The 18,567-nt window shown below is 37.9% G+C and overlaps 1 protein-coding gene across 1 annotated transcript in view; it reads right to left on the bottom strand.

Annotated features, from left to right (window-relative positions):
* LOC307051184 (transcription factor SOX-30-like) overlaps positions 1-11,399 on the bottom strand; it is a gene marked incomplete at both ends in the record, with an annotated part of 42,225 nt that extends 30,826 nt beyond the window's left edge. The window contains 5 exon segments of the mRNA XM_079701525.1: positions 5,350-5,529; positions 6,749-6,988; positions 8,986-9,924; positions 9,927-9,993; positions 11,385-11,399. Coding sequence (XP_079557651.1) covers positions 5,350-5,529; positions 6,749-6,988; positions 8,986-9,924; positions 9,927-9,993; positions 11,385-11,399 — 1,441 coding nt within the window.
* Positions 11,400-18,567: the final 7,168 nt, after the last annotated feature.

Raw genomic sequence — 18,567 nt, 5'->3', positions numbered from 1 at the left:
AATCAGGCTCCCTGACTTCAGACTATACTACAAAGCTACAGTAATAAAGACACTGTGGTACTGGAAAAAAAACAGAAACATAGATCAATGGAACAGGATAGAAAGCCCAGAGATAAACCCACGCACATATGGTCAACTTATCTTTGATAAAGGAGGCAGGAAAGTACAGTGGAGAAAGGACAGCCTCTTCAATAAGTGGTGCTGGGAAAACTGGACAGGGACATGTCAAAGTATGAGATTAGATCATTCCCTGACACCATACACAAAAATAAGCTCAAAATGGATTAAAGACCTAAATGTAAGGCCAGAAACTATCAAACTCTTACAGGAAAACATAGGCAGAACACTCTATGACATAAATCACAGCAAGATCCTTTTGGACCCACCTCCTAGAGATATGGAAATAAAAAGAAAGATAAACAAATGGGACCTGATGAAACTTCAAAGCTTTTGCACAGCAAAGGAAACCATAAACAAGACCAAAAGACAACCCTCAGAATGGGAGAAAATATTTGCAAATGAAGCAACTGACAAAGGATTAATCTCCAAAATTTATAAGCAGCTCATGCAGCTCAATAGCAAAAAAACAAACAAGCCAATCCAAAAATGGGCAGAAGACTTAAATAGGCATTTCTCCAAAGAAGATATACAGACTGCCAACAAACACATGAAAGAATGCTCAACATCATTAATCATTAGAGAAATGCAAATCAAAACTTCAAGGAGATATCATCTCACACCAGTCAGAATGGCCATCATCAAGAAATCTAGAAACAATAAATGCTGGAGAGGGTATGGAGAAAAGGGAACACTCTTGCACTGCTGGTGGGAATGTGAATTGGTACAGCCACTATGGAGAACAGTATGGAGGGTCCTTAAAAAACTAAAAATAGAACTACCATATGACCCAGCAATCCCACTGTTAGGCATATACCCTGAGAAAACCATAATTCAAAAAGGGACATGCACCAAAATGTTCACAGCAGCTCTATTCACAATAGCCCGGAGATGGAAACAACCTAAGTGTCCATCATCGGATGAATGGATAAAGAAGATGTGGCACATATATACAATGGAATATTACTCAGCCATAACAAGAAACGAAACTGAGCTATTTGTAATGAGGTGGATAGACCTAGAGTCTGTCATACAGAGTGAAGTAAGTCAGAAAGAGAAAGACAAATACCGTATGCTAACACATATATATGGAATTTAAGGAAAAAAATGTCATGAAGAACCTAGGGGTAAAACGGGAATAAAGACACAGACCTACTTGAGAATGGACTTGAGGATATGGGGAGGGGGAAGGGTAAGCTGTGACAAAGCGAAAGAGAGGCATGGACATATATACAGTACCAAACGTAAGGTAGATAGAGAGTGGGAAGCAGCCGCAGAGCACAGGGAGATCAGCTCGGTGCTTTGTGACCGTCTGGAGGGGTGGGATGGGGAGGGTGGGAGGGAGGGAGACGCAGGAGGGAAGGGATGTGGGAACAGATGTATATGTATGACTGATTCACTTTGTTATAAAGCAGAAACTAATTAAAAATAAATAAATAAATAAATAAATAAATTGTTCATGATTAAAAAAAAAAACTGTCAATGAATAGGGAACACTTGTGGAACGGGCAGAGATCTAATGTATCACACTGTAGATAAAGTATGGAACAGACCAGCCAGTCACCTGGTTTCTCTCCTTCTAGCATACAGCTAGGTTACATTTCTCAGCCTCCCTTGCAGTTAGGAGTGTACCTGTGGCTCAGGCTAACCAATGGAATGTAAGAAGAAGTGATATGCACCACTTCTGAAACTGGCCCATAAAAAACTCTCATGCATGATCCTCCATGCTCTTTTCCCTTCCGCAGGTCATGCACACTTGGATGCTACATATCAAAGATGGGAGAGCCATAGGGTAGAAGAAAACTGTGTCCATGAATCCCTTGGAAGAAAGCCAGAAATACTTATTTTGGACTTTACATGCGTAAAAACATAAACCATGATTCTGTTTAAACCGTTATGTTTAGATGAGTGTTGAAGCAGCTAGCATTATCTAATTGTTACATGAGCTACAGAGCAGAGTTTTAGATCTATAGTACAATATGATAAGAACAAAAGAAAAAATTTAAAGTTATTAATAACTTTCAACAGTTCTGGCAAATCTCTCCCACCAACTCCTAAAGAGGAAGACTCTTCTGCCTGTGTTGAATGGATGAAGGATGCAGCCAGGCTTTTGTTGTGTGACTGGGATGAACAGGAAGGAGTACAGAATGGCATCAACTGAGGACAGACCAAATTTCTCTACAAGAAAAAGTTGTATAGAGGTAGAAAGAAGAACAGGAGGATGGGCATATGGCTGAGGAGAGAGAAACAGAGGCAGAGAGAGGAGGAGAGGACAGAGAGAAATAGAGTAAGAGGCAGACATAGAGACAGAGATGGGAAATGGAGACTTGGGAAGGACAGTTAGACAACTGTTAAGAAAGATGGGACTTTGGGGACAGAAATGGTAATGAGGAACCTAAGAAGACTTACTATAGTTTGAACCATAAGATTCCACCTTCCTTGCCTCATAAGAAAACCTACAATAATGAGCTACATCACTTTTCAAGGAATTTTCAAGCCATATCTTTGTTTCTTATGGATATAAAACTTTGCTAAAACTGATCTTAGTCAGGGACAAGACCAGATTTTTTTGCATTATAATAACAGTATCAGAATGTTGGAGGGTTTTTTTTGTTCTATTTCTGTTAAATAAGAATAGATGGGTAAACCAAAATCACATCACATGTTTACAACCAAAAAAATTATAATAGTAGTAAACATTTTTAAAGTAAAAATTTAGAGAAAACGTATGAATTCAGAAGAGTGAAAGATGTCAACTGAGTTTAGATGTAATAAGGAAAACGCATTTCAGGTTTGAGAAATAAAATGTAGAAACTGAAATAATCTCACCAGAAAATTCCTAAATATATAAAACTGACATTTAAAAGCCAGGCTAAAATAAATATAGCTTCTACCAAACTTCCAGAATCCTTTAAAATAAATAAATTTGATCACTTAATGTAAAATGAAAATGCTGGCATAACTGGCATCGAAGACATATGATAAAGGAAAGTATCTAAAAAGTATTCTGGACTATCCGGCTGTAAGTACTTTCAGAAACTAGAAACAGGAGACAAGCTCACAAGATCACAATATCACAAGATCTTAGGTGGCATTCACTGAAGAACTTTAGAGAAACTCAAAGTTAGAACTGAGAAGATATTAGATGAAGTAAATACAAATGGTCTCCCTGCCAAAAATGCTATGCCAGAGCATTTTCCAAGTTTTTGGAAGTAGTGAACTTGTTACTGGAAGTAGTGAACTTGAGAACTATAGTTTGGTGAGTCTATTTTCTACACTTGAAAAGCTGATGAAATCTATACAATGTATTAGTGTATAAAGGTTGCTAGGAAAAAAGAGAGCAAATTTTTTTCTGATAAGAGATAAATTATACCTCACTCCTCAACAACTTGATATCTTTCTTCCATGGGAATAAACAAAACAAGTTTGAAAAACACAATTACCATGACTTTATGTTTAGAATATAATATAAAATTAGTTGAAAGAAACAAAAAAAGGGATGGTGTAAAAATTTGTATCTGTAGGTAATAAGTGATTAAAAGCAGATTCTCTTAGGGGTATGTGCTATAATTTGTTCTTATTTAACAGTTTTATAAATGATTTAGAATATAAAATATATAGTGAAATTTCCAAATTTGCAACTGATAACAACTCCTCCAAGTAATATAATGCCAAGCTGATGAGTACAAACTAAAAGAACACATTTCAAAAGTTGTATGATTGGGCAGCAGAGTAGCCAATAAATCTCATCATAACTATTATATATATATATCATAATTATTATACATATAACTTTATATATCTGGGAAAATAATTCCCAAATTTTATACTTAAAAGATAACGATTTTTTTAATCATTTGAGATCCAAGAATTAAATCTTTACTGATACTACATATTACTAGAAATAAGAGAAATTTAAAAAGAAAAAAGCAAACAAAAGATCATTATCCTTAGATTTGATTACTTGTATATGGCTCTGAAATGTTTCCTATAATTCTGCTTCTCATACTTAAATAAAGCATCATGGATGTAAGAGCTCTACCACTTTCCATCTCCCCAAATCTTTGCTCAGAATTGCATAAAATTAATATGTTGTATAAAACTGTCAGCTGCCTCAAGTAAGAACACTGATAAATATATTTCTGGGGAGAGAAAACATACAGCATTTAACTGTGGATAGAATGACATGGAAGAGGGGTCTTAGAAAAAGGGGTAAAGAGAAGAAACAGATGATAAAAGTGTAAATTATAAATAACAGATAAAACAAGGTAAGTTTAAAAAAAAGCACAATTAAGCCTAGATTGAAATACAGGATTAAAAGAGATACTACCAAATAGCAAAGGCTGAAAGTGCCTGCCTGTTCTGGGAGAGAACAGGGTGATAGGATCAGCTTTCTTTGCCTTGAGCCTAGATACCCTGAATGTGGCTTTGTTGGTATCCATTGCTACAATGATACACAGGAAAAAAACTGAAAATGCCTAAGATCCTAATAAGTTAATTTTCAAGATATCTAAACCTCTCAGCACATAGGTATGAGGAGGTAGAAACTGGAAAGAACAGTAGTTTCAGGACAAGTGATAGCAAGTAGTGAACGTACAAAGCTCTGCCTAAGAGATGACTAAAATACGCTCTGGAAGAACAAACTAATGATGGATAGACCTATAACAAGTTCTTAAGACACTAGATTCTCAGTTTTGGGTTCTTAAAAGCAAAAGACAGGAATGTTGTGAAGAACTGATAATAGAGGAGACATTTAGGGAAAGACAATGTAATGAACAAAATATCTGGTAGAAGATAGATTACTTCCATTGCTTTTCTAGGGCAGCAAATTAAAAAAATGGTCATAAGAGATCAGTCACCACTACTATATTCCAGGACAGGATGCCTCATACCCCATCAGCAAGGCATTCTTTTATGCTAATAGTAAAAACACATTCCTATTTCCTATTGAATTACCTCAGTCATTTCCTGCATTATCTGCATAATCTATGGACTCATCCTGATTTGCTTAAAAGGTCTGACATAGAATATTTGCTACTCCAGCAAACCAAGGGCTTTGATGTCTACTGAAATCTTTCTTTCCCTGATTTAATGTTTTCACTCTAGTTTTGCTTTTTTTCTTAACATTGTTGTTCTAAACTCTTAAGCTAACAGAAACAATATTTCAAGTTAAGAGGTAAAATTATCACACAGCCATTTAAAAATTTGTAATCTACAATAAAACCAACTCACCAACTGAATGAGTGATGGTGTTCTGTAGGCTGGGAATTACCACAGAGGAGGTAGGTGAGCAATAAGGATAAGCTGTTGTTGGATTTGCAGAGATGATATACTGTGTGCTACCAGAAAGTACATTGGAAACGCTTAGAGGGAAGCGTTTGCGCTTCCCTGAACGAGGTTGATAAACCCAACCTAGAGAAGAAGATGAACTATTTTTAATTTGAACATATAGATCCTATTTAGCCTTTAAGTAGTTCTTTTCACATTAAAGGTCCAAAACACTTCTAAGTCTTAATTGTCTAAAGTATCTTTTCCAGCTCTATGATACCATTTCTGTGCATTTTAGCATATATATCCATATGGCTCCTAACTAGTGGCCAATGTTGTAACCCATAATTCAAAGGAAGAGAAAGGGCAAATGTCTTTTATCCAAAGACACATAATGAATTTATAGTAAAATCAACATTAAAGGCACTGAGTTTGAATCCCAAAGCTTTTCCTCTACACATAAAACAATGCCCCAGTAAGATACTGTTTGTCTCCTCCTGTTTCCTCACTTTCTATAAGACACAATTATCTATATCTTACGATGAAGTGGTTACTAATGACCAGTTACTATTTTTATGCCTTCTTCGGGAAGAGTCACTCTCTTAGACTTGGCAGTCTCCAAGTCCACAAACCACCCAATTTCCTTCCAAACTCAGAAAAGTGGAGTTAGGGCAGTTGTAGCCACTGTATAACCAAGAGAATCACTGGTTCCCTGTAACCGCTGCTCTGACGATTCCCCCCTAGAACCTTTCTGGCACTACTTTAGAAAAATAGTTATTCTTTTCCCACCAAGCACAATATGTTGGCCATACACTGTGCTTTTACCAAGCTTAATATCAATGTCCTCACTGCTGGGGAGAGAATCAGAATTTCTTTCAAACTACATCATGATGGGGATAAATTTATCAATCAGAAGGCAGCACTATATTCTGGTAACCATATAATATTAAAATGGAGCATGGAGTTAATGCCTGCAGCGTGCCCTGCATATTTTCTCTGTTGCTCTGATTTGAACTTCATTTTCTAGCATATTTGAAAAATTATAGCCTAGAACTCTGGAGCTTTACCTTCATTACGTTTATATTTATATATTTAATCAAAACGACAGTAAAACTGTTTGTCCCCAGGTTTGCATTAGTTGGCAAATATGAGACCAGATATCCCTCTACTTTGTTCTGTTTAAGGAAACTTATGCCCAGTATCAATTAAATCATTACTGTAATATTAGCCAGTATTTTCTCTATTGTACATATCAGATTAGAAAAAAATGACATTTTTGTCTTTCAGTCTCAACCTAACCTATTCTTTACCTAAATAAATTTAAAGAAATTAGAAAGAGGCTTTGTTCATTTCATTTGATTACCAGGAAATTCCTCTCTGTGCTTTTCTTTAATCTTTTGTGCTTCATCATAATAGGGTTTCTTTTGTTCTTCACTAAGTTTGTTCCACTCTAACCCGAGCTGGACACTGATTTCTGCATTGTTGGCTGCTGGGTTAGCTTTGGCTAGTGCTTGCCGGTGGATCCTTGCCCAAACCATAAATGCATTCATGGGTCGCTTCACATGACCATTTCTGTCCTCACTGAAAGGAGTATCTGGTATTCCTACATGACAAAAATTAAGAGACTAAATTAATGTGCCACACACACACACACAATTTTAAAGTGAAGTGCACGTCCACCTATATTTACTTTTTAAATATCTGGAGAAAATATACACTTCAATATAGCCAAGGAACTGCCAGCCTTCCAGAATTCCTCATAATCCCTGAACTCAGCATTCTAAGCTGTGGCTTAGAAAGACTCTTCTCTTCCTCAAAAAGAATAATATTGTTGAAGATACCGTGGAAGTAATAATGTTGAAGACACAGTAAACTGCTGGCTTACTACTTCTTTGAGCTATATTAATATCTCTAACAATAATTAACATTTAGTTTATTTCCCATTAAAATATTCTATTACTAAGGGACAGGAATTATGACTTATTAATGACTATAATCCTAGCACTAGGTGGGTGTACCCTAAATGTTTAAAGGAATTCATTTACATGCCACTGGAGTGCCCATTCAAGCAAAAATACTTATAATATTAATACACTATATTATTTATATTTCGTTAGGAAGGTGAAGCACCTGCCAAGGTGGGTCACTAACACTAGTTCCATGTCCCAGGAGAAAAAATAAGAGGAAAATAAGAAAGGTGACTTCTTGAAAGTCACAGACACACCTGAAATTACAATAAAGGAAGTTGTTTAAATTCACATCTCTCACATAATTCATCAAAAACTACTGCCTATGAATTTCATATACTGTTTCTCTTTATTTTAGGGTTACTTGATATATAAAATTTTAAAATGCACAAACGATGAAATAAGTATTATAAAGAAAGCTTCCCCTTTCTCTCCTTTAGAAAATGGAAACAAAGTTTAAAAATTACTGACGATAAAAAGCAAGAGGATGGGGAACAGATGAACTTATTTGCAAAGCAGAAATAGAGACACAGATGTAGAGAGAACAAACATATGGGTACCACCGGGGGAAGAGGAGGGTGGGATGAACTGGGAGACTGGGATTGACATATACACACTACTATGTGTAAAACAGATAACTAATGAGAACCTACTGTATAGCACAGGGAACTCTACTCAGTGCTCTGTGGTGACCTAAATAGGAAGGAAATCCGAAAAAGAGGGCATATATGTATACGTATAGCTGATTCACTTTGTTGTACAGCAGAAACTAACACAATATTGTAAAGCAACTATACTCCAATAAAATTTTAGAAAAAACAAAAGCAAGAGGGTGGGGGGGGGGGAGGAAGAATCAGTAAAGAAAATAAGAAAACAATAAAGATAAAAGTCAATGAAGATATGAACTGAAGATTAATATGACTTTCCATTGCCATTTACTGCCATAGTATTCTGTCTGAATTAAATCTTAAAATAAGAATTTTCTAGCTATATATTTGGAAATAACAGATAGAAATAAAATATCTACTTTAATTGTTACTACTGTAACTGTGGTCATTTCTTTGAAAACAACTTATTCTACAGTGTTTTCATTTTCTATATTTCTATAAGTCCTTAGCTTTTAGAATACCATTACAAGTAATTATGTACTGTTTTCTCCTAGAAAATGTTTACTCTTCATTTTTAAAGAAGATAAATCACCTCTATATCCAGTATAAACTTTCCTGTTTATTTTTTCATTAAACACTATTTTTTCTTGTTTCTTGATACATGTAAAAATACTGAGCTGCTATATAATACAATATTTTTAAATGTTGATTATCTGTAGCATATAAACTGAGGGCTTTGTGTTATCTACCAAGAGTATTTCTATTTTTGTGTATAAACATTAGTCACATCTAAATCTCATCCTTCACTGGGCCTTAAAAAAAATAATTATTTTTAATGTTTGGGAATCTTGAACGTGTTAGCGTATTTTACTGGTATATGTACAAGTCAGAAGTGATACCTTTGCAGACTTTGCCCTGAACCCATGATTTTATTTTTCTAGTTTATGCTTCTCAACAGCTGACATGTCAGCTACGGGGCAATAGACGAAGTTTGAAAACCAGATGATTCCCCTGCCGTCTAATACCTGCATCTGAGGGAAGCACGGTGAGCGGGACACCTTTGGTTTCAATTTTTACAGAAGGCTCCAGTAAGGACTGCATTTTAATAGGCACTGGTGTCAAGGGGACCTTGGTCAATCGTATCAGCTCTGAAGGTGGAGGCCCCTGAAACTGGATCCGGGTCCCAGGGGGCACGGTGTGAAGAGTCAAAGGGATCCTGAGGTCTTGCTGGTGCGGCCCAAAGGCAATGGACGGCTGGGTCAGGATGACATCCTTGCTGCCATGGACCAGGCCACTGGAAGCGGGCGCTGTGCAGAGCCTGGAGTCCTCGCGGAGTCTCTCAGGCTCCTCCGTCGCCGTGTAGCTCATGACCTCCTCCTCCTCCTCCAACTTGCCCTTCTCGTCCCCTCGAGGGCTGTCGAGGGCCGGCCCGGGGCCTCCCGCCTTCGCCGCCATGGAAGCCTTAGGGCCCGCCTTGACGGCCCTCCGAGGTCCCACTGACGGATCCGAGCTGGGGTCCGGCTCCTGCTTCTCTGCCTTAACGTGCACCGGCAGGGGCTGCACAGGGTGCAACTGAGGCCTGCAGGGGGCGCCCTCGGACGCCGGCAGCGGCGGCCGCAGCAGCATTAGCACCTCGGGCTTCAGCTGCAGCAGCCGCGCCTGCGCGGGAGAGGCGGCTGTGCCTTCCTCCCGGGCCTGAGGCAGTGGTGGCCCAGGCGGCAGCAGTAACATCTGCTCCGGGTTCACCTGCAGTACCCGCCGTGCCACGGGCTGTACGCCCGACGCCGGAGCCTCCCCACACGACGAGGCTACGGTCGCAATGGCGGCCGCGCACGGGGCGGGCGGCGACGCAGAGGGCCCCGCGGCCGCTGCCCGAAAAGAGGCGCCCTCGACAGGCACCGGCCGCCGAGCGGGGCGCAGCGGGCGCGGCGCTTTCGCCCGCGGCATTTGGCGCGGCTGAGGCACGGCTCCGGCCTGGCTCTCTCCGTGGGGGGAGGGGGACGCCCCGGCCCGGTCCCGGCCCGGTCCCGGCCCTGATCGTGAGCTCAGCCGTTTGTTGGCAACCTTCTCCCCTCCCCTTTTCAGTTAAGAGCCTTCCAAGGCTTTTGCTACCCAGAACCCTACGCGGTTCATAAAGCAGCCCTTGGTCTTGGCCTCGCCCAACCAGAAGCGTCCTGGTAACCGCCCCCCCCCCCGGCCCGCCAATCACAGGCACGTTCTCCAGCTCCTCCCGCCCTCCACGCACCCCTGGTACCGAGCCCTCGAATCACCCGCTACGGCCGGGTCCGCGGCACGTGCTGCCCATTTTCCCCCTGTGACTCTCCCTCTCTTTCGGAGTTCTCTACCGGCCGTTGTCCTTAGTTACCCCTCCCCCGTCTGGAGCGCACGATAATGGCGTTGCCCAGGAAACAGAGTGGTTCCATGCCACTGACCTCCAGGAGATAAAGCCGTGTGAGTTCTTCACAAGAGCTGGAGATACCTGCCTTGTACGAGCGGTTTGCAATTCCAGAATACCCCGTGGGCTCTGACCCTCACCGGGGTCTTTGGATTTGTGCCAAGGGAAAAGAAGGCAAATTTTGCAACTTCTCAATAACCCCCTTAGCTGATCTTGCTGGGAAGAGTGTTCGACTTGGCCATTACTGTGCTAAACTTTTCATTTATCACCACTCCTGTGGGCCCTGCTTGCAAAATACATCCCAAATTCATCCACCTCTTTCCGTTTCTCCTGCCATTACTCTGTTCTGCTCTTATATCATCTTTCACCTGGATACTGCTATAGCTCTGTAAATAGTCTCCCTGCTTTTCGCTTTTGTCCCACTACGCTCCAGTTGCCAAGAATCTTTGAAAAATAGAAATCTAGTCCTCCCACACCCTCTCTCCAAAAAAAATCTTCTCAGGCCACGCAGTAAAGGTTTAAAGTCTTGGCAAGTTCTGTAAGGCCCCAAATGGCGTGGGCTGTAGTTCTCCTATATACCACTCTAGCCCCAGCTTTAGCTACACTGCGTCTCCTCATTCTTTCTCCTACTTCAAAGATGTTTGAATATGCCCTCACTTGTATTTCTCCCTTGTGTCTCCTTAACACCTCCTGCTCCTATTCGGAATTGCACCTCAACTAGTACTTCCTCAAAGACGTGTTCTCTGACTCTGAAAATCAGGTCAAATCTCCTTTATGGACTCGTACCTCTATCACCTCTTTTAAAGTTCTTACCACAATTCGTACTTACATATTTCTTTATGGCATTATTCTGCTGCCTCCTCCACTTTACTTATACTCCTTGAGGGCCGACTGTGTTTTGTAAATCTCCAATGCCAACCATAGAGCCTGGCGTATAGTAGACATTCAATAAATACCTGTTGAATGAATAAAGACTGTCGTAGTCTGATAATAAAATAGTAATAATCACTACCTATATTAAGGGCTTACTTTTATGCTAGGCATTGCTTCAAGTCCTTTGCGTGCTTATGCCTCTCCTTTTACTAGTACTGTATTGTGTTTGTTTCCATTAAATATCACCAAGAGAAAGAAGAAATCTTGTATTAACATTTGTTACATTTCTAAGTGATGTCCTGATTAAAAGCTATAGATTTATCTTGAAGCAGATCATTTTTGCCACCAGAACAAGTTAGCTCTCAAAGAAGACCTGACCCAACTCTCTAATGCCTTGCTGTCAAATGTGGCAAATAGGAGTTCTTACAACTGGCAGGTAGTCAAGGGCAGTGGATCTCAAATTTTTATCTCAGGAACCCTTTATATTCACAAAAAATGATTGAAGATTTCAAAGAGCTTTTATTTATGTGGTTTTATCTGTCAATATTTGCCATATAATAAATAAAAACTGAGGACTAGTTATAGTTATCAATTCATTTTAATTCATTCATTAATGAATAGTTATCAATTCATTTTAAGTATCTATAATAAACCCATTACATATTAACATAACACATTATCATGATAAAACTATGTTTTCCTCCAAATTAGAAGAGTGGAATTGTGAATCTACTGTCTGACTTAGTTGAAAAAAAAAGTTGGATTCTCACGGCTGCTTCTGCATTCAGTTTGTTGTAATTCATGCCATATAGGCTCTAGAAAGCTTCACTGTACACTCATGAGAGTATTAAAAAAAGGCAAATATTGTCTTAGAATTATTATGAAAGTAGTGTTAACCTAGCAGACACTCTGAGTCAGTCCCTGAACCACATTTTGAGAACCACTGACAAAACAAAGGCTAGTGAAAGAGGCAGAGGAATAAATCATGGTAGTGTTGATTTTGTGCAAGACTAATACATATTCCAATCTGAATGAGTAATTCAAAGCACGTGATGTGTCAGTCCTCTGTGGTAGCAGTGCAAATAGTATACGGGGAGTATATTTTAAGCAGAAAGCAATCTTTTTAAAAAAAATTTTTTTTACTGAGGTGTGATTTATATATAATGTTTACAATTAAATGTACAATTTGATGTGTTTTAATAAATATTTAAAGTTGTGTAACCATCACTACAATCCAGTTTCAGAACATTTTCAAAAACTCAAAAAAGTTGGGGTAAGGTAACTCAAAAAGTCCTCTTGTTCCTGTTTGCAGTCAATATATGCTCCCACCTTCAACCCCAAACAACCGCTTATATGCTTTCTGTCTCTATAATTTTGCCTTTTCTAGAAATTTCATATAAATCGAATCAAATAATGTGTAGGCTTATATGTCTGGCTCCTTTAACTTAGCATAATGTTTTTGAGGTTCATCCAAGTTTAATGTATCAGTAGTTCTTTATTTTATTACAGCGTAGTATTCCATAGTATGGAAATACCTAATTATTCAGGGATATTTTATTGTAAGATGTCTCCCACTCATTTTGTTTATCCATTGACTGGCTGATGAGCATTTGGATTATTTCTAGGTTTTGGCTGCTATGAATATGATGCCCATTCATGTATAAATATTTGTGGGGACATAGGTTTGCATCTCACTTGGGTAGGCACTTAGGAGCAGACTTACTAGGTTATGTGGTAAGTGTATGTATAACATTTTACAAAACTGCCAAACTGCTTTGCAAAATGTATCATCTTACATTTCCACCTACGACATATGAGGGTCCCAGTTTCTCTACCTCTTCTCCAATATTTGGTGTCAAAAGCCTTTTAAATTTTACCCATTCTATATAGTATATATAGAATACATTATAGTAGTAGTATATAATAGTAAATAATTGTGTTTTAAAACAGTGAATAATAATTCACAGTGAATAATAATGTTGAGCATCTCTTCATGTGCTTAGTTGCTATTCATATATCTTTATTGCCTAGTTCTGTTGAAGTTTCTTTTGCCTATTATTTAGATTGTGTTGTTGATTTCCTTATTTTTGATTTTTAAGGATTCTTAATATATTCTGGATATAAGTTCTTTATTAGATATATGTATTACAAATATTTTCTTCCAGTCTGTGGCTTGTCTTTTTGTTCTGGTTTTTTTTTTTTTTTTTTCATTCCTACTAGTGTCTTCTGAAGAGCAACATTTTTACCTTTGATGAAGTCTAATTTGTCAATATGCCGTTGATTATATTTAAGAAATCATTGCCTAACCTAAGATTAAAGATTTTTCTCTCGTGATTTTCTCTAGAAGAGTTTCGTTTTAGTTCTTACATTTAGCACTATGGTCCATTTCAAGTTAATTTTTATGCAAAGAAAGAACTAGTTCCTTACCTAACACCCTACAGTTGTTTCAGTACCATTTGTTGAAAAAACTATCCTTTTCCCATTGAATTACTTTAATACTTTTGTTGAAAATTAATTGACAATATATGCATGGCTTTATTTCTGAACTCTGTTCGGTTCCTCTGATCTATGTCTGTCTTTATGCTAATACCACATTGTCTTGATTACTATATCTTTATGGTAAATTTGGGGATTATGTCATATAAGTTCTCAAACTTAGCTCTTTTTCAAAATCATGTTCGCTAGTCTTGATCCTTTAGATTTTCATATAAATTTTAGTGTCAGCTTATCAATTTTCACCAAAAACAGGCCTGCTAATTTAGGTAGCCTGCACTGGATCTATAGATCAGTTTTGGAAAAATGGACTTCTAAGCAATATTGAGTCAGTTTGCAGGCATGGGATATATGTCCATTTATTTCAGTCTTTAATTTTTCTTGACAATGTTGTATAATATTCAGTGTACAGTTCTGCACTTCTTTTGTTAACTTCATTCTAAATACTTTAATTTTTGATGCTGTTATGAATGTAATTGTTTTCTTAATTTCATTTCTAGTTGGTTATGTATTGATTTTGTATTCATTGCCTTACTGCACTGCCTAGAAGCTCCAGTCTAGTGTGGAATACAAGTGGTGAGAGTGGACATCTTTGCTTTGTACCTAGTGTCAGGGGAAAAGCAATGTCTTTTATCTTTAAGGGTGATGTTAGTTGTAGGTTTTATGTAGCTGCCTTTTTATCAAATTAAAGATGTTTCTTTCTCTTCGTTCCTAGTTTGTTGAGAGCTTTATCATGAATGTTTGTTGCATTTTATCAAATGCTTTTTTTTTAATTCACATCTAAATTTTTTCATTTTAAATTTACACAGTTGCAAATGATTTGATTTCTGATGTATTGTAAATATTGATATTTTATCAAAAGCTTTTTCTACATATTTTGAGATTGTCATATTCCCCTTTAGTCTAGAGGTCAGCAACATTTTCCAGAAAGGGCCATATAGTAAATATTTTTGGTTTTGTGAGCTATATGATCTTTGTTGCAACCGATCAACTCTGTTATTGTAGAATGGAAGCAATTATAGAGCACACGTAAATGAGTGGGCATGATTGTTTTCCAATCAAACTTTATTAAAAAAATAAAAGTCATGCCAGATTTGGTCTCTGAGCTGTGGTTTGCTGACCCCTGCTTTAGTCTGTTACTACTACATGTATTATATTAATTGATAGTCAGATGTTAAACTAGCCTGCCTTAGTGGATACACCTACTTGGTCATAATGTATAATCTTTTTTATACAGTATTATACACAGTTACTATTCTTTTAAGAATTTTAGCATTTATATTCATGATGGATATTGGTCTGTAGTTTTCTTGTGATATCTTTGAAACTTTGGTATCAGGGTAAAATGAGCTGGAAAGTGTTCCATTTGCTTCTAGTTTTGAAAGGGTTTGTATTGTATTGGTATTATCAATTCCTTAAATGTTGATAGAGTTCACCAGTAAAGCCATCTGGGCCTGGACTTTTCTTTGTAGGAAGATTTTTTAGTAAGTCAAATAATTTAATGTCTTTATTTGATATAGGTCTATTCAGATTTTATATTTCTTCTCGAGTCAATTTGATAATTTCTGTCTATGAATTTGCCCATTTCAGCTAAGTTGTCAAATTGTTGGCATAAGGTTGTTCATAATATTTCTTCATAATCTTTTAAATTTCTGTAGAGTTCAGGATATTTCCTTTTCATTCCTAATTTTGGTAATCTGTATCTTTTCTCTTTTATCTTGGTCATTTTACTAAAGTTTTGTCAATTCCATAGGTCTTTTTAAAGAACCAACCATCAGTTTCACTGATTTTTCTCTATTGTTCTGCTAGTTTTTTTTCTTTTAATTTCTGCTATGGGCTCTATTATTTTGTTTCAGGGTTTCAGGAGCCCTGCATCAGGAACCAGGGTCAAAGACCAACTATTAGAAAAAAAGATGTTCCTAGATCTCTGATCACTTTGGAGATTCCAAGGGTTTTAGAAGCTCTGTGCCAGAGACAAAGACCAAATCTGCATTTATTGTTATAAATCATAATATCACAGATATTTTAAGAAAATGTTTGAATACATCATAACTACCAATTTATGCACTCTATTTCTGTACAAAGTTGAACTGTTCCCTGGCAGACCAGAGTTCTGCTCCTCCACAGAGGAGATGTTTGATGTGGGACAAGTCAATTGTTCCTGAATCTCAGTTTCTTCCACTCACTTGGTGGGTGGCCTTGGATAAGTCACTTTACTTCTTTAAGTCCTCAATTTTTTCATTGGTTAAATAAAGAAAACAGCTATTTACAAGCTTGTTATGAAGACTGAGATAATCCCATAACATACCAGACACAGTTGCACATAGTAGGTGTTTAGTAAAGTGTAGCTTCTATCTATTAATTAATCCAACAAGTATTTATTGAGCATGCAATACACTGCAGGCACAGTGCTAGGTATTAGGGATAATTCGTTAAGCAAGAAACACAACGTCCCTGTTCTCTTGAAGCTTCTAGCCATGGTTGGTGGGGAGAAAATAAACAAGGAAACAAATAAATGAGATAATTACATTCAGTAGTAAGTGCTTTGAAAAGACAATTCTTTCTGTGCTTATATTTACAATTAGTGTAAAAACCTTCCTGGTCAATCTCTCTCTACTCCTTTATGTTTTAGGAGCCACTCTCAAATTAAAGAGAGCTCAAAAATGACTTTAACTGAGCTTGGAAATTCACTGAACTACTGACTCTTAAAGCGACATGAAGACAGAGAGAAAAATGAAATGTTGGTGAGAGGAAAATCCTGAAGCTGTACCATAGCTCCCAAATGCCATTTTGTGAATCATTGCCTGGTGGGATTCAGAATTACCTGGGGAGCATTTTAAAGATACAGACTCCCGGGGCTTCCCTGGTGGCACAGTGGTTGAGAATCTGCCTGCCAATGCTGGGGACACGGGTTCAATCCCTGGTCCGGGAAGATCCCACATGCCGTGAAGCAGCTAAGCCCGTGCGCCGCAACTACTGAGCCTGTGCTCTAGAGCCCTTGAGCCAGAACTACTGAGCCCGTGTGCCACAACTACTGAAGCCCGTGCAACTAGAGCCCACGCTCCACAATGAGGGAAGCCACCGCAATGAGAAGCCTGCACACTGCAACGAAGAGTAGCCCCCACTCACCGCAACTAGAGAAAGCCCGTGCACAGCAACAAAGACCCAACACAGCCAAAAATAAATAAATAAAATAAGTAAATTTATTTTTTAAAAAAAGAAAAAAAAGATACCGACACCCAGTTCCCATCCTCAAATATTCAAATTCTGGAGATCCAGGAATTTTTGTTGTTGTTGCTTTTTTTTTTTTTTTTTTAAGTTCACTGGTAATTCTTATGGGCAATCAGTCATGGGAAGCAGTGCTTATCAGGCAGCTTATGAATCCCATTAGTCACTGAAACCGAGAATACAGAGCTGTGTCTGTTAGTCTGTTGGCCACCATATATTTATTTTTCTAATTTCTAAAATACTTGCCCTGGTTGGCCCTCAAGGAACTTAGAAAGTAGTGGGAGATATAAATGAAGGTGCTGTGGGAATACAAAGCAGGAACAACTAAGTCTTTGAGGGTTAGAGAAAACTTTCTGGAGGGGAAGAATTCTGAATGAGTTAGAATCTGCTCCAGCTGCATGTGACAGAAAACACAAAATTATAGTGGATTGAACTAGTTAAAAATTTACTTTTCTCTCATATAAAAGCCTCTAGTCTGTAAGAGAGCTCAATCTGAAATCTCATCTTTGAAATTTACTAGGACAAATTACTGAAACTGCAAACCCAACCCTTTCATATGATTAGTTATGGCACATCTGCCTGAAGCAATATTATGCAAACATGAAAAGTCATCACTTAGGAAGCTACAGAGTATGAAAAACAGCTCGTGATAAAATATTGAGGAAATGCAAATTTGTGTATATGCAAAATTGTGTATGTGTTGTGATTACAACTATGTGAAAAATGTGTGTATATGGGCAAATATAGAAAGACCATCATAAAATAAAAACAATTATTGGATGGATTACAGGTTTTTTCTTCTCTGAAGATTCCCTTTAGTACAGTTATATTGTTTTCATAACAAAAATTTAAATGTCTTGCAAACTTTACATGGTGTCAAAGGTAGGAGTGCTTAAGAATCACCTGAGGAGCTTATTAAAAATGCATATTCCCAGGCTCTAGCCAGAGAGATTCTGATTCTACAGATATAGGGAATGGCTGCATTTTTAACAAGCATCCCAGATCATTTTGTTGGAAGCAGTGCACTGACCACACCTGAAAAACACCACCATATCTAGTGTCTCAGACACACTTAAAAATGTATCGAGTTGGAATATTATGTGTGCCAAAACAGCCCAGCTTTGCATTGTCCTAAGGACTCTGGCCAATATTCCACTATCATTGTTGGGGAAACAGTAAGAAAGTTTAAAACAAAGACTCCATATTCACAAAAATGTTTTCTCTCACTGGTTTATATAGTGAAATATCACTAAAAAGGTACAGCTTTGACCATTTTTCTTTTGTCTTTAAGCAAACTTGAAGCTACCTAATAAAAGCAACCCAGGCACTAACAGTTATGTATCTTCAGCTCTCTTACAGTCCGCATGTATCCTGTAACTTACTCCATGCATTTCTAATAGGCCCAACACAAGTTCAGCTATAATCTGCCTTCGTGAGTGAAGCTCAGTCATTTCAAACTCTACATCTGCATTGCACAATGTGCATAAGCATAGATCTGCATAGATCCAGTTGATTCTGTACTCACTGTATTCACTAGAATGATCAGTTTATCTCAGTTTGTCCAGGAATTTTCTGTTTTTATCACTGGTCCTAGGTCCCATGACCTCCACCCCTGCAA

The sequence above is a fragment of the Hyperoodon ampullatus genome, assembly GCF_949752795.1.
Source record: "Hyperoodon ampullatus genome assembly, chromosome: 4".
Taxonomy (NCBI): domain Eukaryota; kingdom Metazoa; phylum Chordata; class Mammalia; order Artiodactyla; family Ziphiidae; genus Hyperoodon; species Hyperoodon ampullatus.
The sequence above is the reverse complement of the archived record's forward strand: the minus strand, read 5'-3'. Positions and strand labels throughout refer to the sequence as shown.